Raw genomic sequence first — 23,221 nt, 5'->3', positions numbered from 1 at the left:
TATAGAGCATCAACGACAAGCACAATATTGATATGATTGATCTTTCTCTGTGAATGTATGTGTGCGTGCATGCATGCATGCATGCATGAGTGTGTGGGTGTGTTTTCTACAAGTGCATGCATGCATGTGTATGTGTGATGTGTGTGTGTGTAAAATGACAGATGAGACAAAGTTTAAAATGAGATTCTTTTCCCTTTAATTTAGCATTTCTTGTAGACTTTAGACTACCATAAATCTCCACTGAGGATATAGAGTGTGGTGTGTTTTCAAATTTCTTTGAACAAACTTATTTTACAGAATACCCTTTGGGAAGATCATGTATTACACAGAAGACAGCTTGGAAAATTCTGGTCTAACTCAACAGTGAATCTCTGGTGTTTCACTGACACATGTATCCTGATATGGAAACTATGTTAAAGACTAAAAATTCACCATGATCTGCACATAGAAACTGTGTTTTCCTAGGTGATTTTTAGGAGTGGGTGTGTTCACAGACTGTACTCAGTGAGAACTATGACCTTGGTAGGATTCCAAGCCTCCTGTGTACTTAGTATCTTTCAGAATTTAAAATAGTTAAATTCTATGAGACTTAGACTCATCTGTTAAAAAGGGCTAATGATTAATAGCCTCAACAGAAAAGAGTTTAAGCAACACAATGCAGGTAAATCAATGGCAAAAAAGCATCCAAAATAAAACCTCAGAAGTATAGTCTTAATCCATGATGTAGTTTCTGTTATCCAAGAGAGGTCATCCAAGCCTGTCACCCAAAAGCAACAACAAAACAAATCCTTAAACATGAGTCCCCTGAGTGGTCTCCAAGCTTGAGTCCTCACGTAGGAAACTGTATGCAACCGAACCCAGATCTCAACCACTAGTAACTTACTGTCCTCATTCAAGTGGCATAATCATTTGACAACTTTCATACTATTTAAGAAAGTTCTGATAAAAACATTTTGCTTTGGAATAAAAAGAATATTTTAGCTGATTCTGATGCTTGACAAATCAATAAGCAATAGTAAGGAGAAATCAAATTATGTTTATTATTTTATGTTGGATAAATTGAGTTGTGTTACTACCAAGTGGATAACAGTTCATACTAACTTAGTAAATACTTTTTTTTATTTGTTTGTTTTTCAAGATAGAGTTTCTCCTTGTAACCCTGGCTGTCTTGCAACTCTCTCTGAAGACCAGGCTGGCTTCAAACTCACAGAGATCCACCTGCCTCTGCCTCCTGAGTGCTAGGATTAAAGGTGCGCACCACCACTACCTGGCTTAATTTAATAACTTTTAATCTGTGAATCTCAAGGTTTTACACATCCTCAGAAAATGATGTCTTAGATACAGTGCTCAGGTTTCTTCTCTGATTATTCTTCCTCCTGCTGCCTATAACACCACCCCAATGGACTTTTTTGATAATGTGAGTTGGTGCTGGTGGTCATGGTGCACCACTTACTGGTTGATTGTTTTCTTTAAGTGTTTAATATATTTATTTTACTTTAGTAACATTTTCTGTGTCACATCTGCTTAATAAATGAAATGCTGTATTGGCACAACAAATAAAGAGGAAATCTACTTTAATGGACTTAATATTGAAAGACAACTGTCAGAAAATGATTTCTTTTCAAATTTTACATGGTCTTTTCAATGTGATCTATTTAGGGAAAGAATCTATAGGAAACTGGCTTTAAAAATAATGCCAAGAATTATAGTTACATGAAACACTACAGCAACTGATGAAACCCAAGCCAAACAAGCCATGAACCCGAAGCATGCATCTCCCTTAATGTATCTAAACCTAGTGCTCTCCATTTTGAGCTGGAGAAAAACCTAGTTTCTAGATGGTATGTTTGGCTTGATGGCAGCCTCGGGTTCCAGGTATAATAAGAACTGCCTGTTTTCCCTGCCGAGAAAAAGCCTTGCTTGCCATTCTCAGCCTCCTTTCTAGCAAATCTCATCACTAGGTGGGAGATGAAAGTTCTGAAAATTCATTAGGACAGCTTCTGAAACAGAACGAAGTTCCTCACTCTGAAGCAGAACCGAGCCTTCTATACCATTCTGTCCTTTGCCCTGTCCCTTTGAGGAGAAGGTGAGGCTGACATTGGTGGTAAATGCTCGGTGATGCTTCTTGGATGTTAATACATTAGAATAAATCCACTTCTCACCTAGCATGGTCAGCTAAAGGACCTTCAGAGAATGACGCTTGAGACACATAAGTCTTTATAAGAGATGTCTAAGAAGAGAGAGGTGGCTTAGTAAAGAGCCTAAGAGATGAATAAATATCAGCGTGGACGGTGTGACACGTTGTCCCTGGGAGCCTATGGACAGCAGGATGCTATTGGGAAGGTAAGATGAACAATTAGTATGAGTGTTCAAAAAACCCCAGAGAGGATCTCACCTCCTGTCTACCATCAAAATGTGTCACGAGTTACATTCAGCGCAGCACAGTAACAAATATTTGTTACTCGATTGTAGTTACTACCTGTTGGTCTTAAAAACTGCTAGTAATTAATTTTTTTTCTTCAAAAATACTTTAAAGCAAGCTAGACATAGTGGTGTGTACCTGAGGTCCCAGCTACTCAAAAGGTTGAGGCAGGGGGACAGTAATGTTTACACGAAGACTCAAAACACGCTTTACCGTGAACATTACAGCTTCTATGAACATTAAAAAATATAATGATAATGTATCTAGGAGACAAGTACCTGCCATTCTGATTTAATAGGTATTGGTATGACTGCAGGTTCCCTCGGACACCAACGAGCTTCACGGGGCCTGCCCGGATGTAGACAAGCCTCATCTTGAGTGGTGATCTGTACAGTGTATCGGAATGTTGATGTTTCTCCACGCGAGCCTGAGTCCTGCTCCCTCTTTCAGTCGCCCTGGAACCACTTCCCGCTTCTGTGGGGGAAAGCCACCTGCACTAGCTATCTATTGTTTGAACAGTTTGGTTCATGATATTTTGTACCAGCTAAAGAGCCCTTTCTTTCCTGTCATGACCAGGGCATGTTCTCCTTGCCTGCCCCTCAGAAACTTGAGGGGTTTGTTTGTTTGTTGCCTTTTTGTTTTGTTTTCTGTTTTGTGCTTTTCTCTTTTGCATTTTGCATCTATTTCTCCGATGACCCCTCCCATTCCTCATCTCCCGTGTTAGCAGGTCATTTACTTCCCTTGCGTCCCTTTTGAGAATGGGTGGGCACTGCCATCACTGGTGACGTTCCTGTGCCCACTGTACTATGCCCTCCTTTAAATATGTGCCAGGGCTTCCTCTGTGCTCCCTACCTCCTGAGACAGTGCTCACTGTATCATGGATGCTTGGTAAATATCTAATGAAAAGTGAATCTGTATAAAAGAAGATAGAAAATAATTCGGGAACAGTCTCGTGAGATAATATCTAATGAAAAGTGAATCTGTATAAAAGAAGATAGAAAATAATTCGGGAACAGTCTCGTGAGATAAGTCTAATCGAAGGGGGGGGGGACTCTTGATAGAATTAATAAAACATAATAGCACTTTATTGATAAATCCGACTCACACAAGTTCTTGAAAATAAACTTGCAAGAACAAGCATGTGTGTCTGCTGAGGTTGATTATCCTGGTTTGAGTCGACTGACTGACTGTGCTTGGTCTTTCAGACTCACTTTGGTCATGTGTTTTGTCCTTCAAACTAATAGCTTCAGCTTTGACTACTTCCACTGAGGAGGAACTTAAATGACCCAGGCCTCAGAAGTTCCCAACAGACCCTGCAGGGTCCCCAGTGTTTAGAAGCGGCCCTCAAATGGTCCCAGATTGATCCTCCTGTCTGGATGTATGGCTCCCGTGTCTCACGCTGGAGCACCCAATGCGTTGGTTCTCAAGCCGGTTTTCCTCCAGCATTTAATGAATAGCTTCTGTTTTCCTTTACTTCTGTTTCTGATACCATTAAAGAGAAGGGGGAAAGTTTGACTACACGACGCATACTACTCACAGGAGCATCTGGGTTTACAATTTACATCCCACCAAACTTTGCGTTTTGCTTTCATTTGACAGCGATCGGGGGAAATGGCGCGTCCAAAGTCCACCAAGGCCAGTCTGTGAGCTCCACGGTTTATTGGAGTCATAGTTTAAACAAAACCTCGACAGACTTAAATTCAAAGGAAACCCGACTCTCAAGTCAGGGGCACGCAATCAGAACGCAGCACTCAAAGTAGCAGTCTGTGACCAGAGAGTCGAGGGTAGGATTATAAAATATGAAGACAGATAAAAAGCAAGACAGAGCTAAATCCCCGCGGCCAGCCGACTCCTATTCATTATCTCCTGCCGCATATGGGACCATTCTCTTACTTGTCCTCGCCCTTTCTTCTGCAAAAGCAAAAGCGACCTAGCCTGTCCGGCTTCATAGCTACTCTTTGTGCCGGAGCGGAGTCTCTGCCACCGCCACCACTACTTCCTCCACCTCCTCCGGTCTGCTGCGGGCTCCAGTCCGGGCTCGGAGGGAAAGGGCTCCCTTTGCGCTGTGAAGCGGGTGCTGCGATTGGGCGACGGTCCCTGAGCCGCCAGCTCCGCGTCGGTTTCAAGGCTCCTCCCTCCCGGTGAAAGACAGACTGGGGGGCGCCTAGAAACCCGTTGGAGGGCGCGCGAGGGAGAGCAGAGGCTGCGAGTTGAGGGATTGACACAAATGGTCAGGCGGCGGCGGAGAAGGAGGAGGCGGAGGCGCAGGGGGGACCCAGGGCGGCTAGGCTGCCGAGAGTTGGGCGCTCCTCTGCCCGGCTGCGACCACTAACGCGGCGCCGCCTGACAAGAGCCACAGCCTGCCGCGGGCCAGGGAAGAGGGACGCGACCCCGGCGCGCCTGGACCACTCTTGCTCTCCTCGCCGCCCGCGCTTCATGAACCGCAAGTTTCCGCGGCGGCGGCGGCGGCTGCGGGACGCGGAGCAGAATCCCGGGGAGCGGGCAGAGAGCGGCCGCACCCCGACGGAGGGCACGGGCGACCAGCTCTCCCGGATCACAGTGGGAGCCACCACCCGCCGCGCCGCTGCCCGTCCCAGTCAATCCGCGCCGAGGAGGGAGCCGAAAAAGTATGGCTGAGGAGGCGGCGCCTAGCGAGTCCCGGGCCGCCGGCCGGCTGAGCTTGGAACTTTGTGCCGAAGCACTCCCGGGCCGGCGGGAGGAGGTGGGGCACGAGGACACGGCCAGCCACCGCCGCCCCCGGGCTGATCCCCGGCGTTGGGCTAGCGGGCTGCTGCTGCTGCTTTGGTTGCTGGAGGCTCCTCTGCTTTTGGGGGTCCGAGCGCAGGCGGCGGGCCAGGTATCCGGGCCGGGCCAGCAAGCCCCGCCGCCGCCCCAGCCCCAGCAGAGCGGGCAGCAGTACAACGGCGAACGGGGCATCTCCATCCCGGACCACGGCTACTGCCAGCCCATCTCCATCCCGCTGTGCACGGACATCGCGTACAACCAGACCATCATGCCCAACCTGCTGGGCCACACGAATCAGGAGGACGCCGGTCTGGAGGTGCACCAGTTCTACCCTCTGGTGAAGGTGCAGTGCTCCGCCGAGCTCAAGTTCTTCCTGTGCTCCATGTACGCGCCTGTGTGCACCGTACTGGAGCAGGCGCTACCGCCCTGCCGCTCCCTGTGCGAGCGCGCACGCCAGGGCTGCGAGGCGCTCATGAACAAGTTCGGCTTCCAGTGGCCAGACACACTCAAGTGCGAGAAGTTCCCGGTGCACGGCGCAGGAGAGCTGTGCGTGGGCCAGAACACGTCCGACAAAGGCACCCCAACTCCCTCCTTGCTACCAGAGTTCTGGACCAGTAATCCGCAGCACGGCGGCGGTGGTTACCGCGGCGGCTACCCGGGGGGTGCCGGGACGGTGGAGCGGGGAAAGTTCTCCTGCCCGCGCGCCCTCAGGGTGCCCTCCTACCTCAACTACCACTTTCTGGGGGAGAAGGACTGCGGCGCACCCTGCGAACCCACCAAGGTTTACGGGCTCATGTACTTCGGGCCAGAGGAGCTGCGCTTCTCGCGCACCTGGATAGGCATCTGGTCCGTGCTGTGCTGCGCCTCCACGCTCTTCACGGTGCTCACGTACCTAGTGGACATGCGGCGCTTCAGCTACCCGGAACGGCCCATCATTTTCCTGTCCGGCTGTTACACAGCGGTGGCGGTGGCCTACATCGCTGGCTTTCTGTTGGAGGACCGGGTGGTGTGCAACGACAAGTTTGCAGAGGACGGGGCGCGCACGGTGGCGCAGGGCACTAAGAAAGAAGGCTGCACTATACTCTTTATGATGCTCTACTTCTTCAGCATGGCCAGCTCCATCTGGTGGGTGATCCTGTCCCTCACCTGGTTCCTGGCAGCCGGCATGAAGTGGGGCCACGAAGCCATCGAGGCCAACTCACAGTATTTCCATTTAGCCGCCTGGGCTGTGCCAGCCATCAAAACTATAACCATCTTGGCGTTGGGCCAGGTGGATGGCGACGTACTGAGCGGAGTGTGTTTTGTGGGGCTCAACAACGTGGACGCACTGCGTGGCTTTGTGCTGGCGCCTCTCTTCGTTTATCTGTTCATTGGCACTTCTTTCCTGCTGGCCGGTTTCGTGTCACTCTTCCGCATCCGCACCATCATGAAGCATGACGGCACCAAGACAGAGAAGCTGGAGAAGCTCATGGTGCGCATCGGAGTCTTCAGTGTCCTCTACACTGTGCCGGCCACCATCGTCATCGCCTGCTACTTCTATGAACAGGCCTTTCGGGACCAGTGGGAGCGCAGCTGGGTGGCCCAGAGCTGCAAGAGTTATGCCATCCCTTGCCCTCACCTCCAGGGAGGTGGAGGAGTCCCACCACACCCGCCCATGAGCCCAGACTTTACAGTCTTCATGATCAAGTATCTCATGACGCTGATTGTGGGCATCACATCGGGCTTCTGGATCTGGTCCGGCAAGACACTGAATTCCTGGAGGAAGTTCTACACGAGGCTTACCAACAGCAAACAGGGGGAGACTACCGTCTGAAACCCAGACTCTTACCTTACCCTTTTTTGGCCTGATCCTAGCCATCGCCTGGAAGCTGGCCCCAAGGAATTCCTGCCAAGCCTGGCCACTCCAGGCTTCCTCGCCAGCCACTGACTTTTGCAGGCCCCTTTCCCAACAAACAGCACAGGTTCTGCAAAAGCTTCCGTCCCTGGGGTAAAGGAACGAGAGGGCCCAACTGATCGAGGTGTATGTGTATGTGCGTGTGGACCGATCTCTCTAGCCCTCTCTGATACCAGGATTGTACGCTTTTATGATTGTAAATAGCCTGTGTAAGATTTTTGTACGTATATTTGTATTTAAAGACTATCGAACACGCAGTTTTTTTTTCTTTTTAAAAATGTTTAATTATTTAGGGCAATTTACGTATTTGGAGCTTTTCTCACTTGCCCTTTTCTGCAGATTGCAGAGGAGGTAAAACAGAGCACACTTGACTAAGTGCTTTGCCCTGTGCCCTCATCTTTGTCAAGGGAGCATGGGCCTGCCTCTCCAGGGTCATTTCCTTCAGCATCTCCCGCCCCTCCCCTTCCTTGCTTGCAGTGGGAAATTTTAAGGTGCAGAACTCTGTAAAGCTTCCAGATCCCGAGGTGGGCCCCGCCCATTCCAGATCCTCCCCTTTTCAGCGGTAGAGTGTGGATGGCTGTCCCTGTGACTTCCTGATGCTGCTTATTTGAGATCCACCTTCCAGCTTTATTAGAGGACCCCAGTATGGGCTCTGCCAGTTGACCCAGCCTCCCTGTACCCCGGTGTCCCTTGCCCAGTGTCTTTCTCCTTGCACCTAAGTTGTTCAGAGGGAGTGCAGTAACCGACCGATAGCGAACTTTGGAGAGTCTGACTTTTTATGGATGAGCTCATTTTTACTCTCTAGTATCTGGAACTTGCTCTGGGTCTGGTCATCATCATGGAAAGAGCAGCAAGCTTTGTGGGTTGGGAGAGGCTAAAGAGAGAGGTTATAAAACATTAGTTCTAATTGCATTCTGATGTCTGGCAACCTACTTTCTTCCCCCTGTGATGCTGCCTGCTTCTAGATTTTACCCTTCTATGAAATGCAGACCTCGAGGTTGCCTGGGAAGCTTGGTGAAGGAATGGTTTACCTTCCTTAACAGGATAGTAGAACATACACAGAGTATGGAAACCTAAGGAGATTTCAGTGAAGTGGAGTTACTCCAAGTGAAACGCTGTTTTCTGGTTTTAGCCAAACTGCAATTAGATGTGTCTTTGCAATCTAAAAGTTGTACACAATCAACAATACACTTTGCTTACTCCTCAGCAGCACATTCTGAGGGAGAAACAGTCACACCCCCGCAGAAAGCCTGGTTGGACTTCCGAAGACAGAGGCGGTGGACTGACGGATGGGTGAGAGAGACAAACACGACCTAGGCATGCATGCTGAAGGGGAAGTGTGTCCATTCCTACTGCATCCCATCTTGTGTGCTCCTGTCTGGATTTACGGCAGTGTGTCAAATGTAAATCTCTCAAAGCCATTTAAAAATACTCACTTTAGTTATGGATGAAGAAGAGGAGAAAAGCAGTCCTCCTGATTGTAGTGTTTAAACCTTAAGAGTTTATCACAAATGCCGATACATACATAGGACCTAAATTTATCTATGTCTGTCATACCCTAAAATGACATTGGTTTTTGGATTTGGTATGCATTATTATTGTTATTATTGTTATTATTATTCTCACCACCATGAGATCATCTATATTTATAGAGGAATAGAAGTTTATATATATAAAATGCCATATTTTTAATTTCGCAAATAAAAAAATGAAAGTTTTGTACAAAATTACATTTTTCTGTGTGTGCCTGAAAACAATCGTCCTATCTGAACTGCCTTTACATTTTACAATGCCTCACAACCAGTCCACAATATACAAAGCTAAAAGATTCAATGGAAAAATCCACCCTTGCAAAGTGCAACCAGCCTGCCTTCTGAATGGCATGTGTAGAGTCCCATGCCAAGGCTGTTTTCATGGTAGCAGAAAATAGAATATTTTCAAACAATATTATTTTTAAAGTCTAACTCTAATTTTAACACTGAGGCTTTTTTCTTTCTTTCAGGGAATACATTTACATGACTTTTATTTGACAGAGGTTTATCTTTCAGTTGGGTGCCTTTGTGATGTTCTATGAGGTATTGTCTTGTTTTTTTCCATTACCGTGCACATCCGAAAACCCATAAACAGGCAATCAGTATGTGGTCACGGACTCTGTTTATAAGCATCTAAGATGGCAGTAGGCTGTGGAAGCGTTTTGTTGTTGTTGTTTACTTCTGAAGATTCCATCTGTATTGTTCAGAGAACCTTTCACAGAGGAATTTCCTATGTGACCTCAGAATTGATATGCGTGCATGTACATATACCTGTACACATGCATGTGACTATATATACAGCAAAATAGAAATAACAATTTACATTTTATAATATGGGAATAATATGAGAAATAGAACCCTATTAGAAAACTTCAAATATCTGGAGATTTAAAATATTTTTATTATATTTTTCATTACTTTCTAAAATCAAAAGACAAAGGGCTAAAGAGAATCCATTAATGCACCAGAGTGGCTTTTATGGTTATCAGGAAATTGTGTTATAAGTCTTAATTCATTTAAGATATTAAACATTTTAATTTAATGGAAAATACACATTTAAAGTTGGAAGAAACAATTTTTGGTTGTTACATTAATAGAAAAGATGGCATTTGAGAAGCTTTTATATAGAGATAGACATGAAAAAAAAACAGTAATTCTTTAACCAAATGAGAACATGTCTCATTAGGTAATTATGTAACTTGTGGGAGAAATATTTATGACAATTAATTAGTTTCTGTTCCAGGAATAAATGTAAACAAAACAACAACAAACAAACCAGCCTTATTGTGGGTGTCCTTAAAATGATGCAGATGTGAATTTGACACAGAAAGGTTTTATAGTCTCTCTATACTAAAATATCACTCAAACAGTAACAGGTTTTATATTCTCTCTATATTAAAATATCACTCAAACAGTATTTTAAGTCACTGTCAGGCTTTGTCTTCAGAAAGCACTTTATTTTAAAGTATGTGAGATACATAAAACCAGGAAGGTTTTTGTTTGATTTGGCTTGGCTTTGCTTCGTTCAGTATTGATGGCAAAATAAAACTTACCTGGGAAACCGTGGAGCCGCTGATGATATGATCCCATTAGGATGCTGTTTCCATGACAAATCCTACTTTCACATGGCTTGATTTGCCTGGATTTTTTTTTAAAGCCAACTTTCTATTGAAGTCAGTTTCCCCCCTGACAGTGCACTCAATTCAGCTTTTACAGTAAATATTAAGGTAACATGAACACCTTCTGATGTTCATATTTTCTTTTCACCTAGATTTTATGGAGACAAAGAATTGTGTTTTTCATCCCAGAGGCAGACTGTACCAAGCATATGTAAAAGAACCAGAGGGGATATTTCAGCAGCTCTGCAATGGTTTCTTGTTAGCCTGAGGTTAGAGCCCTGGTCCTTTTGTCTCTACTGTGAGCACTGAAGCCTTCTGCCATACATACATTGTTATTAAAGAGCCAGCATTTAACTAGGAAACTAGAGTGGCAGAACATTGTAAACCATTATACATTTCCGATGATGATTTTCTATATAACTGGAGTCCAAGAAATTAAAACAGAACATGGTCACTACACATGTTTACATGTGGACACTAGTGATATTTTCACTGAGTATTTCTTAACACACCAATCTCAAAGTCTTGCAGGACTGACCTGTAGGAGCACAAATAATGCATGGTTTGTGTGACAGTTTGACACTTGGGTCACTAAAAATAAATAAATAAATAAATAAATAAATAAATAAATAAATAAATAAAAATGCAGTGTTCCCTTACATTTGCAATAATGTCTTAGAAAGGACTGCCAAACAAGCAAGGGTCAGGGGACCCCTCAAAAGGGGATAAAAGTATTTGAGCTTCATGGTGGCTCAAAGTTCCTTTAAGATTTATGATTGAGGGGACTGATATTTCTACACCCTCAGATCCTCCTTTTCTTTAACAGACATGTCAAGCTATAGCAATTTTTGTGACAAAGCAGTTTGTTTAGAACCTGACAATTAAGGCATAATCTCTAGGTTAATTTTCCTTCAGCTTATCACGGTGAAGCAACTCTATGCCATTGTAGAGTCAAGTTGCCCTGTCATGATTCCTTTGGGGAATTTTGTTTATAGATCCTTATGGGACCTTAATAATGGGTTAAGTGGTGGATTTCTCACAGAAATCTTTCTTATGTGATATATTCAGTAAACTCAAGTATTGTCTGTAACCGTGTGAACAACATACAACGTTTTGTGCATCACAATTAGTTTTAGATTCTAAAGTTCCTTGAAAAAAGAAATAAGGTGCCACTTCCAATAGAAATTAATTTCTTTAAGATGTTCATGTTCTAAAGAGGACGTCAAAGGACGGAACTCAGGGAATATTGAGTTTTCTCCAGTTAACACTGGGACACTAATTCAAAGGCATATGGAGTATTCAATAGAATTTATTTGCATATTTTACACACCTGTCTTTAAAAGGTGAAATTGACACTCAAAAACAATTTTTTAAGTTTTAAAATTTATAATATGCACATTTCATATAACTATCCCAAGAAATTTCATCCTTAGTGGAGACTTACAAAACATGTTTGTAGCAAGCTCCCAGCAGTCAGGTTCCTGAGGAAGCTTATTCCTGGAGCTGGCGTGCGGTCAGGAAGAGAGGAGTTTTTCTTTTCATAGAAATATACTCATCCCACTATGGAGGTCCCCTCTCATAACCTCATAGAGTTCTAGTTGCCTCTTAGAAAACTTCACCATCAAATCCAAAGTGCTTCAATATGTAAATATGGGGAAATGATAACAAAAAGGCAAAACAAAACCATGCAGTCCATCACAGTCAATAAAATAAAAGCACTTTATTATTTACATCTAGGTAGGAACATACACTAGCACAATTTCGGGAGAAGAAAATCTGGGAATTCAGAGTAACAAAAGACTCTATCTAGCATGCGTATGTTGTCTATTTGCCTTTCCCTCCATGTGTTTCACTGCATGGTGAGAGGGGGAGGGGGAGAGAACTCCCATTTGGAAGCTAGAAATCCTGGCTTTTAGTCTGGATTCACTGTTAAGAGATCATGTTAGATGTGATCCACTGAGTCTAAACTTAAAATGTGGCGAAGGACGAGCGTGACATGGTGCTGTCTGTGTTCACATTAATATGATTAAAGAAGTTGATTATTCTGAAGACTTCTGCCCAGTTTCAGCCATTGCCTCTCCTTTGAGAAGGAATGCTGGAGCAACTGAAGGAATGCAGGAAGCCTGTGAGTCTTTCTGTGGTTTTCATAGCTCCCTGGCCTCTGACTTACCAACACTCTGAGTTCTGAACCTACCCAGGCATGTTTTAGTTGGAGGTGAGTGGGTCTGGCATCCACTTGTGGCATTATTTAATGGAGCTGAACATTATGTAGAAAGAAGAGGTCTCTGAGAAGGCAGATGAGGGACAAGATCCTGGTTCCAGAGGAGCTTTGGAGGTAGAGATAGTGTGGAGTAGGGAGCTGAGAAATATGTTCTAGGTCCACATCTGGCAAGTCCACAGGTAGATACTCCAGGCTGAGCATCCTCACAGTGTGTGTGGTAAGTGTGCTCAAGACTAGTACGTGTCTATTTGTTCATGGGTGAGTTTGGGTAGATATGAGAAGCAGCTTATGGATGGTTATGTCCTGAAGACAAGCAGCAGTAACATTTGGCATCGAGGGAAGGAAGAGAGGGGAGATTGTGAAAATCAGTATCAACAATACCTTGCTTGAGCTGGCCTTCTGGTGGGAGTGAAATGGAAACATTTGTGTATTAGGGGCATGATCCTCAATTGGAAATATGACTTTCCTCCTCTTCCTCCTCTTCCTCCTCCTCTCCCTTCCCCTCTTCCTCCTCCTCTTCCTCCTCTTCTTCCTCCTCTTACTCTTCCTCCTTTCTCTCACTTAACGAAATTTAATTTCAAGATAATAAGGAATAAGAGAGAGGAGCTGAATGTTATCTTGAAAAGAATGTTGTATTTGTAAGACCTGGACTGTATGCCAACAAGCTCTTAGCCTCAGAGTCATTTATCTAAAATGTTAATAATAGCAATTTTTCTAACTTACATTGCCATTGAAGAGATCACAAAATAAAGTATAAAATGACACTTTGAGTACTGGAGTCATTACAACCTTAGAACTCTCCTCCACCATGCATTTTTCTTTTCCGTCTTCTTCTCCCCGTCCTGCTATTCTTCCCTCCACATAGCTTTCCTGTTTTCATCTCCTTTCTTTCCAGCTTCCTCTCTCTTTTCTTCCCCTCCTCCTATGGCCTGCTGTTATCTCACTGACGGAAATTGAAAAGGCATGATGGAACTTAGTGCCATTTGTTTTTTTCATGGCCTTTTCCTTTTGTAAGTTAAGCATGTTTCCTAAGACCTGGTCCCACAAAGATTAAGTTAATGGGCAATCTTAAAGTTGAGTGGCACATACACACCATATCAACCAACCAGAGAAATTGCTCTGAAAATAAACAGGCATTTCCGCACATTTATGCATGCTTTAGCATGCAGTATTTCAACACAATTCCTATATGGCTGCTGACAATTCTGACCTAATTGGAAGGTTGCACACTAGGGTAACATAATGACAACGCTTTGGGGCCACACTAAGTCACAATCAGGATGAGAACTAGTTCCTCTTTAAATATAGCTCTCTATTCAACTGATAAGTAGTTGAAAAATCTCAAGGCCTCTTTGCTCGTCCTTGTTGACTATATTGCCAAGTGGAACCCATTCAGTGATGGTTACAGAAAATGTTCCTTTGATGCCACTGAACTATTCTGAGCCTGTGAGTTTGCGCAGGACTGAGAGTTTTGATTAAGAAGATGGGATGATTTTTTTTTCATAAAGAAAGAACAGCTAGGCATCAGGGTACCTTGGTCACCTCCAGGTTCTCTGTTATTAGCTTTCTACTGCTGTGTATCAATTCACTCTAAGTTTGAAATGCCTAAATTTATCATGTCACACCCATATACTTTAGAAGAATGACATTGGTGTCCATGAGCTAAAATCAAGATGTGTGTTGTCCCATTTCTTCCTGGGGAATCTAAGGAAGAATTCGTTTCATTTCCCAGTTTCTAGGTCCCACTTCAAAGGCTCACGGCAATCAATACTCACCTCTCTGGTTTCTCAGTGTGTTCAAGAAATAGGTCAAAAGAAGATGGAAATTAGCTAATGTCAATTGTCTTCCCTCTTGGTAACCCCACTGTTTTGGTGTAGCCATAGATGGTATTCTTCAAAATGCATGTCTTCAAAAATACATCCGACAGGTGGTAGAGGTTTTGACCTTTGATACAGGGTTGAGAGTGAGGGATAGTTGACATATTTCATCTCATCTCTCATTAACCCAATATGGACTTCTAGCAATAACTCCAGATTTTAAATCTATATGAAATTTGCATCCTGCTTATAAAGGAAAGTTGTTCTCCTATTTAAACATTTTTGTCAACAAAGAACTCCAATGACCTGGATTGCATTTTATACAAATTCAGATAATAAAATTGCTTGCCCTAGTTAAAAGTGTTATGTTGACATTTTTGGAGGGAAAATTTTTCTAGACCTATAAACCCATCCTTAAAATAGTCTCTAAAATGTAATTTCTGACCTATCGACTTAAAATGTTTTTCTATTGAGACTACTGTGGCCAGCAGCATAGTTCCCCTTCCTACGCATATTTAAATCAGTCTGAAAAAACAAAATCAGTCAGCATCAATTTAAGAAGAAGGGCCTCCAATGTTGTTCCTCATCCCCAGATACACATTCTTTTCAAAGCTGAATTTGAAAGGATTCCAGAAACATAGCAAATTCTCTAGTAATGAGCCATAAGTTAACAAGGACAAAGTTACTGCTAGCATTTATCTTCTTTGTAGATTTCCCCCTTCCCTGCCCAGCATCTTGTGTTAGGGATAATCCAGGAACAGACTAGAGGTACAGGCAAGAGGGTGCCTGAATGAGTGTGCCTGAAGATGCTCAGCTTGAAAATGCTCAGCTTGAGTAGGGCCAACTTGAGATATAGGGAATGCTTGGAGATCTTGTATAAGACAGCGTGTGATGGATCTCCATCGAATGCTAATGAACATGAAGTCAGATGGCCATCAAAATGAGGAGTGTTCACCGGAGATACTGATGGGTCATCAGAAATAAAGCTGGGTGTGTCTAAAATATACACAAAAGATTCGTTAACTATGAGAATTTCTAGACTTGTCTGATTGTGTTGGCCAGGGAAGGGGATTGAGATTATGAGTTGTTCTGAAAAAAACAAGAATAAAACAAACTTCTAGAGAAATTCTTGCAATGCCTCCCACTTGCAAATCAGGTCCCATAACACACTGCAGACAGAACCATAGGGACTCTTGTTCAGAACCCTCAGAATGGGGTGTAGTGTCCTTGGTGCGCCATCTTGGCTTCCTTGTCTCTACAGGATTAATTTAGAAAAGGCCAGGCTCTGGGCTGATTAACTCCTCTGCGGCATTCTGTGTAGTTTTCTTGCACCTAACTTTATGTATGTATGTATGTATGTATGTATGTATGTATGTATGTATGTATTTATTTTATTCACTTTATTTATATGTTCTTAAGAGGGATGTTTAGTTCTGCAGATCAAAGTTTCTTGGATTTAAAGACTGCCAGGTAGAACTAGGAAGGATGCTGATGTTCTCATGGTGGAAGGGGCTTCCAGCTCTGGGCAACAGGTGTGGGAGGGATGAGAGTGCTGAGGAGAGACCCAGAGGGCTCCAGCTTCCTTTGAGGTGGGACAGCACTGGGTAGAGAGAGTACATAAAGACTTCCCAGGAAGCTCAGATTCCCTGTCTTTCAGAGCATCTGTTTTGTTTAGCTTTTCAATAAGGCAGGCCTTCTTAGACGGACTTTCCTTCCCAGGGAATTCACTAATCAAGACACTAGTCTACTTATTTACATAAACAAATCCTTACGAAAGAGCAATTCATTCATTAACTAAGAAATGTGATCATTTCCACTGTTGTGGCTGGAACTTCAAAGCGTCTCTGCTTTTGCTCACATCAATTAATCCAGGTAAGTGAGAGCTGTGAGTGAGACAGACCAAGATACATCCCAGCTGACTGCACCAGATAAAAACAATCAAACCCAGGCCTAAGATATTTAAACTTCTGTTGTCTTAAGCATCTTAAGAATGCTAATTCTTTGCAGGAATCACAGCAGAAAGGGAAAGACCATTGGATCTTTTTTTCAGAATACAGTTTTACTTTATAGAAGTAGATTCTTTGTACTTTGAGATTTTCTGGAAAGAAATACCTCCCTTGGCCCTATAGGGTGCATAATACCAACCCAGCTAGAGTGTATGGAGAGTGATCTTGACTGCTGAAATATTAAAATGTCTGTGTAAACATTATTTGCATATTATTTACATAAGAGTGTCTATGATATGTAAATCAGGTATTCTAGGTAAAGATGGATGGTGAATTTCAAAGATAAGAATTATTAATAGTTGTATAATGTCTATAATTACTTTTAAATAGTCTTCATAATACAGAGGACAGTTCAGCTGCCCACTAGGTTGTCACTTAGCAGCTATTTCTAATATATATTTCTGATATACTTCTGAATAACAAACTGCTAATTTCCAGGTTGTTAAGCACATTTTTAAAAATAAAATTTGTAGCAATAGTTGCAACAGAAAGCATCTGAATTAAATAGAGATGACTGAAGTGATAACTTAGTAAAATTCTTGGCAGGAAAATAAACTGTTATCTGTCCTTTATACATTCTACCTGATCGATTACTTCTCTCAGTGATATTTATTGATGTATATCAATCTTAATGAGTTGTAATTCATATTCTACAAAAGTCGGGCTTTAAATATTAAGATTATGTGTACTTTAGTATTTCCTAAAATTATATGACTTCCACAACTTTTTTTTTACCATTTTTTATTAGGTATTTAACTCATTTACATTTCCAATGCTATACCAAAAGTCCCCCATATCCACCCACCCCCACTCCCCTGCCCACCCACTCCCCCTTTTTGGCCCTGGTATTCCCCTGTACTGGGGCATATAAAGTTTGCAAGTCCAATGGGCCTCTCTTTCCAGTGATGGCCGACTAGGCCATCTTTTGATATATATGCAGCTAGAGTCAAGAGCTCCGGGGTACTGGTTAGCTCATAGTGTTGTTCCACCTATAGGGTTGCAGATCCCTTTAGCTCCTTGGCTACTTTCTCTAGCTCCTCCATTGGGAGCCCTATGATCCATCCATTAGCTGACTGTGAGCATCCACTTCTGTGTTTGCTGGGCCCCGGCATAGTCTCACAAGAGACAGCTACATCTGCGTCCTTTCAATAAAATCTTGCTAGTGTATGCAATGGTGTCAGCGTTTGGATGCTGATTATGGGGTGGATCCCTGGCTATGGCAGTCTCTACATGGTCCATCCTTTCATCTCAGCTCCAAACTCCGTCTCTGTAACTCCTTCCATGGGTGTTTTGTTCCCAAATCTAAGGAGGGGCATAGTGTCCACACTTAAGTCTTCATTCTCCTTGAGTTTCATGTGTTTAGCAAATTATATCTTATATCTTGGGTATCCTAGGTTTGGGGCTAATATCCACTTATCAGTGAATACATATTGTGTGAGTTTCTTTGTGAATGTGTTACCTCACTCAGGATGATGCCCTCCAGGTCCATCCATTTGGCTAGGAATTTCATAAATTCATTCTTTTTAATAGCTGAGTAGTACTCCATTGTGTAGATGTACCACATTTTCTGTATCCATTCCTCTGTTGAGGGGCATCTAGGTTCTTTCCAGCTTCTGGCTATTATAAATAAGGCTGCTATGAACATAGTGGAGCATGTGTCCTTCTTACCTGTTGGGGCATCTTCTGGATATATGCCCAGGAGAGGTATTGACTCTGTTTAATTGATTATCCATTTGCATTCTGACAACATCTGATGGCTCTGTTTCCTCCATAGCCATACAAACACTTGTCATTGTCTCTCTTTTGACTGTATGTGAAATGTGGTTTTCACATATATTTGCTTATTTTCACTATTTTGAGTTCGTTCTCTAGTGGAAAGGGAGTGAACCTCACTGTAGCCTTTACACCTGTGGATAAACTGAAAAAGGAAGGTAGGGATGGAGCAGATGGGTCAGTGAGCAAAGCACTTACCTTGTGAGCAGGAAGGCCCAAGTCTGAGCCCTCAGAACACATGTAAAGCTCTGGGGAAACAGGGCACATCTGCAAATGACCCCAGTGCTCCTGTGGTGAGAGTGTAGATGGAGTGGGAGGAGCCACAGAAACAGGAGAGCCAGAGGATTTGGCATATGCAGGGGTGAAGGAATGAAGACCCTTCCTCAATCAAGGTACCAGGTGAGGTTGTTGTTCTCTGACCTTCCCACCATTGGTACTCATACACATGAATAGACACACACACACACACACACACACACACACACACATTCATGCACACTCACAAACACCCCCCACCCCCAGGAAAGTGGTTTTAGAACAAGATTAAAAGCTTATTTATTTATATGCTATTCTGTTAATAGAAAGGTTGTATGTGGCTTATTGAAATGGATAATGCCACATAAATGTGAGAAATATAGGAGTGTGGGGGAAGAAATTTGGGTCAGACAGGTTAGTGGGTTAAATTTTTGTTACCAAATTTCTAAGAATACAAAACAACCCAATGAAAAATGCACAATGTATACAAATTTAACGACAATCAGAGCCCTTTACTGATTGTCATAAGGTCTTTATTCTCTGCCTGATCCTGCTAAGGGGACCAAGGGGAGTCCTGAAGCACCTCTTTCCATAGCTAATGATTCCAGACACAGACGAGCTAGGCACCCCTCTCACCTTGTTCTATTTTTAGCATGCCTACATGTCAGGTTTTCTGTTTGGAGCAGTGTAACTGTTTAAAACATATATAAAGCTCTGTGCATCTCAAGGCTGAGCAGTCACTCATTCTATGACAAATGTCAGAGGACTCCTCATTTCCAGGAGACTTAAGGCTAAACTTGCTGGTCCCAGACTGCTCTTTAGCCCTGAGCTCCTCTCAGTCTCTGATATGATCCTGGCCAAGGCTGGCTTCAGTGTTCATTTAACCTTGCAAAGTCTTGTCTACACTCTTCTATTTCTTCCTCCTTTTACTAGTAAGAACTTGTGAGCTCTGTTCTTCAAGGTCAAACTCAGAGGTCACCATTTTGGAAGGCTCTTAATACTCTCAACAGAACCAAATTTTCCTTTCTGTGTTACTGCTCTTTGTAGGATTTATCATCGTGACTTATTTGTGTCTGTCCTCCCCAGTGGACTGTGACTGACAAGGGGACTGTCCTCATTTTTGCAAATGTCATCAGTATCCAGCACAAAACTGCTGCCTAAAATCATAGATGCATGTCCTGATTTCCCAGGACTCCTGGAGGCACCATGAGTTTGCCCTATCTCTCTTTAAAAATGAACCCCAGAATGGAGAACCATTTGCCACGTCCTAAATACCTTGCTGCTTCGGAATCATACTTTATGAATACCATCTCATCCTGAGCAGCATTTCCTCACAGACATGTCCACTCTAGCACCCATGAAAACTTTGCCAAACACTGTGTGATTTCTTTTTAACAAGCGCCTGCCACACTGAGCTGAGCTTTCCTGGGCTCCCACTTTCTCATTTAAATGCAAACCTTCTTATGTATCCCAGAAAAGATGACTTCACCTCTGCAAACTAAAGTGGTAAATCTCATTTGAAATTCTACCCTCTCTCACAGCCACTCTGTCTTCCAGCTTTGTCCCATCTGTTTTGGGGAGGATAAGGTGAAATGCATGCGTACAGATGCCCTTTATTCTCTCTCTAGGGCAGAGGGAAAGCCAGTGCAAATAATCAGGGGGGTGGGATTTCTATTGTTCTTCCAATTCTGGATCCTAAAATGCCCTATTCCTTCTCTCAAATATCACCCAATTTTCCCAAGATGCTGGAAGATTCCACTCAGATAGCTTTCAGGAAAATATGGCGTAACTTGTGTTTCACCTGCCTGATGCTCCCTGACGCCCCCATGAAGCTGCTGTGTGTCCCTGATATTCACTCCTCTGGTATCTTGTCCCTTTTTCATCACAGATCACTGTCCTATTTGGTACTACGACCCACTTAGACACCGTGTGATCATGTCTGCAATGGTCTCTCTCTTTTCATATCTTAACAGTCCAGTGCATTGTCAAGTTGGCAGTGAATCCATGTTAGAGCGATCACACAGTTGGCTGCAGATACTCTATCCTTTTGTATGGCTCAATAACCAAAATGAGAAACCCCTGATATCCCAGAGGAGAAAAGGACATTATTTCAAGGAAAGGCAAGACAGAGCCAACAAAGCAAATTATGTCTCAGACAGGATTATTTCCATTGTAATTAAATAATGACTGACAGCAAGAATTTAAATCTCTCAAAGTGTATAATAATCTGTCACTGGACAAAATATCAATCAGATCATTCTAGGTTGTTGCTGTTGTTCTTGTCTACTACCTGGGTTGCCACGCTGAGTCGGTCGGGGGTATCACAGACACTCTTCCAGCTGTTTCGTTCCTGAAACACTAAAAGGACCTTATTAAAAGCCACTCAAACCCGAAGGGGGTCCACAGCAGGAAGCTTTAGGAGAACATTACAGTGAGAATCCAGTATAATGTGGTTTCTTAAAACTCTACTGTGCGAGGCATTCCCATGGTATAAATGTTCCTAATTAGCAGACTTTCGGTTCCCTTATACAAAATACTGCCGTGAAATTTAAGGCTGCTTAAAATTATCTTAACTCATCCCATTTGGCAAGCTAAGCCAGAGTCTTAGGAGCAGAGGGGTTCTTGTGTGCAAGACTGCAGGCAGGTTTAGGAACTCCCTCTGATCCCTGAGAGCTATTTTGTTGACCTGACACCAAATCTCATAACTGAGACTATCAGGATACCAGAGCCAATGCCTGGCTTACTAGCAAGAGGAACTTCTGAACCACAGAGACATAAAATTGAAAGAACTGGAAATGCATCAAAACTGAAGGTTTTCTGCTTAGCGAACATTCTCACATAACAGCTCTAAGGAAAATTAGGTTTTCTACGAGCAGAACCCAAAGAGTCAAAATGCCCTTCCTGTTGACTCCTTCCCTTGCTGGTTAAGTAGTGGGAGCCATAAAAATGTATTTCTATTTCCTGACTCAGTTCCACATTTAAAAAAATCCTCATGTCTGTATTTCTGTTCTGCCAAGAAGTTAATAATCGGAAGGCTGTCTGATAAACCCTAAACATAACAGTTAGAGATTCCTATGACATGACGTTGATTCTGGGCTGTCACATGCCATGTTCTCTAGAAACTGACAGTTGGAAAGACAGTTCAAAAGAAAGTTTCTTTCTTTTTTCTTTTACCATCATAAAAATAAATTAAAAAAACAGATGAATTAAGAATAATTAACATGAATCACCAGAGTAATACAAAACAAAACAAAACACCATTAAAAAAAATCCAAAAAACAAAACTCCACAAAGACTGAAAAGTTGTCAAGAAATTGTGGATTCAAGTAGCGAAAAAAAAAAGGAAGCAAAAGATGGAAGGGTGAGCACACTTCAATTTTAGAATAACTGTAATAAAAAAAAAATGATTGCATGTGACACTCAAATATCTGGGAATCTAGAGCACTGCCATGCTTCTGTTTTGGTGAGGATCAAGATGTCTCCCATCAAATAGCCTCCTTTAGGCTGGACCAGATCTCACCCACCCAAGCCCTAGCTTGGTAGAAGATCTGCAATCAGTTTCAGACTTTGGGTGCATGTGCAGAGTGCCCTTGGGTCCATCCCCATGAAATGCCCTGAGGCCCACTGAAGGTACCCTGAGGATGAGCCCTAAATGTGCTTCTTTCAGACCTTTCTGGAGACAATAGTAGAAGCATGCTGTGTTGCTCTAGAGAAGTCATTGTGAATCTGTGACATGGGAAATCGTGTGTCGTTGGCTGCTTTTGCAATACTGGCACACTTGGTTCCCTAGAGCTATCTATCATGCTACAGCCTCATTATATGTTGGGGGGACTGGTTTGGGAAATAAATTGATATAGCTGGATGTAAGTGCAAGCAGACAGCTTATAGGAGTGACTTTCTAGAAGGACAACGGATGCTTTGGGCTTCAGAAGAAAAACCCAGGAAGGAAAGAAAAACTGGTGGGTGCCATATAGGGTCATGAAGAAACTGATGTGTGTGTGTGTGTGTGTGTGTGTGTGTGTGTGAGAGAGAGAGAGAGAGAGAGAGAGAGAGAGAGAGAGAGAGAGAGAGAGGGAGAGAGGGAGAGAGAGAGAGAGAGAGAGAGAGAAAGAGAGAGAGAGAGAGACTAAGCAGGGCAAGATGTAATTTGTTGTCCAAATAAGGATGCCTTTAAGAATGAAGACTTTGCTACTAATAATTATGCTGAGATAACACACATAAACAACTTTCCTAGACAAACTACAATAAAAAGGGACACCACAAAGAACTCGTGTTCTCAACTCAGTTGTGCAGCATTTGAATTTTTAGTCTAAGCCTGTATTGTTCTTAATAGAATAATACATGAAACTGTGGGTCTAACCTGGAGTAAAAGCAATAAAGATACTATAAGAATGGCAAGACCAAACCAAAAGGGTAACATTTAACATTGATTTGGTGGCCCTCTCCAACTCTACATCACACTCTAGAATTGTAGGTCTTTCAAGTATCCATTGTCCACTGGGAACCAAAAGCACCCATCTTTATCTGGACTAGCATGATTAAACCAATGCTGGGTTCTTTAGTGCCCTAGTGGAGTTGTTTGACTCGACTCCCTGCTTTGTCTTCTCCCAACGTCTACAGAGGCATCTACAGAGGCGTTCTTTTCCTAGGAGCCTGGGGTGAAGATTAGAACCCAGGCTTCCTCATCACTGCTGACTACGTCAGCCCTATCAAATGCTGATGTTAGGATATTTCTTTTTCAATAGAGTACTGAATGAGAAGGAGATATGAGTTTACAGTTCTTCTAATTCTCACAAAGAAGCTGCCCCTTTTCTAGAAAGGGAATTGAACTTTTGTCCTTGATGAATTTTAATTAGAATTAAATTTAATTAGAATAAAAGCCACCTAGAACCAAACAATGTGGAGTACACTTGTTTTGTCAGGTGCATTGCCTGGGG

General features: G+C 43.0%; 1 protein-coding gene across 1 annotated transcript; it reads left to right on the top strand.

Moving 5' to 3' along the window:
* The first annotated feature begins 4,415 nt into the window (after positions 1-4,415).
* Fzd1 (frizzled class receptor 1) lies at positions 4,416-8,793 on the top strand. The gene has a single exon (NM_021457.3). The coding sequence runs from the start codon at positions 5,052-5,054 to the stop codon at positions 6,978-6,980; it is 1,929 nt and encodes a 642-aa protein (NP_067432.2). The 5' UTR covers positions 4,416-5,051; the 3' UTR covers positions 6,981-8,793.
* Positions 8,794-23,221: the final 14,428 nt, after the last annotated feature.

The sequence above is a fragment of the Mus musculus genome, chromosome 5 (genome assembly GCF_000001635.26).
Source record: "Mus musculus strain C57BL/6J chromosome 5, GRCm38.p6 C57BL/6J".
Taxonomy (NCBI): domain Eukaryota; kingdom Metazoa; phylum Chordata; class Mammalia; order Rodentia; family Muridae; genus Mus; species Mus musculus.
Note: the sequence above shows the minus strand (reverse complement) of the source record. Positions and strands in the feature narration are given on the sequence as shown.

Excerpts from the sequence above, each read along its gene's own strand:
- Fzd1 (NM_021457.3), top strand. The coding sequence starts at position 5,052 with ATGGCTGAGGAGGCGGCGCCTAGCGAGTCCCGGGCCGCCGGCCGGCTG.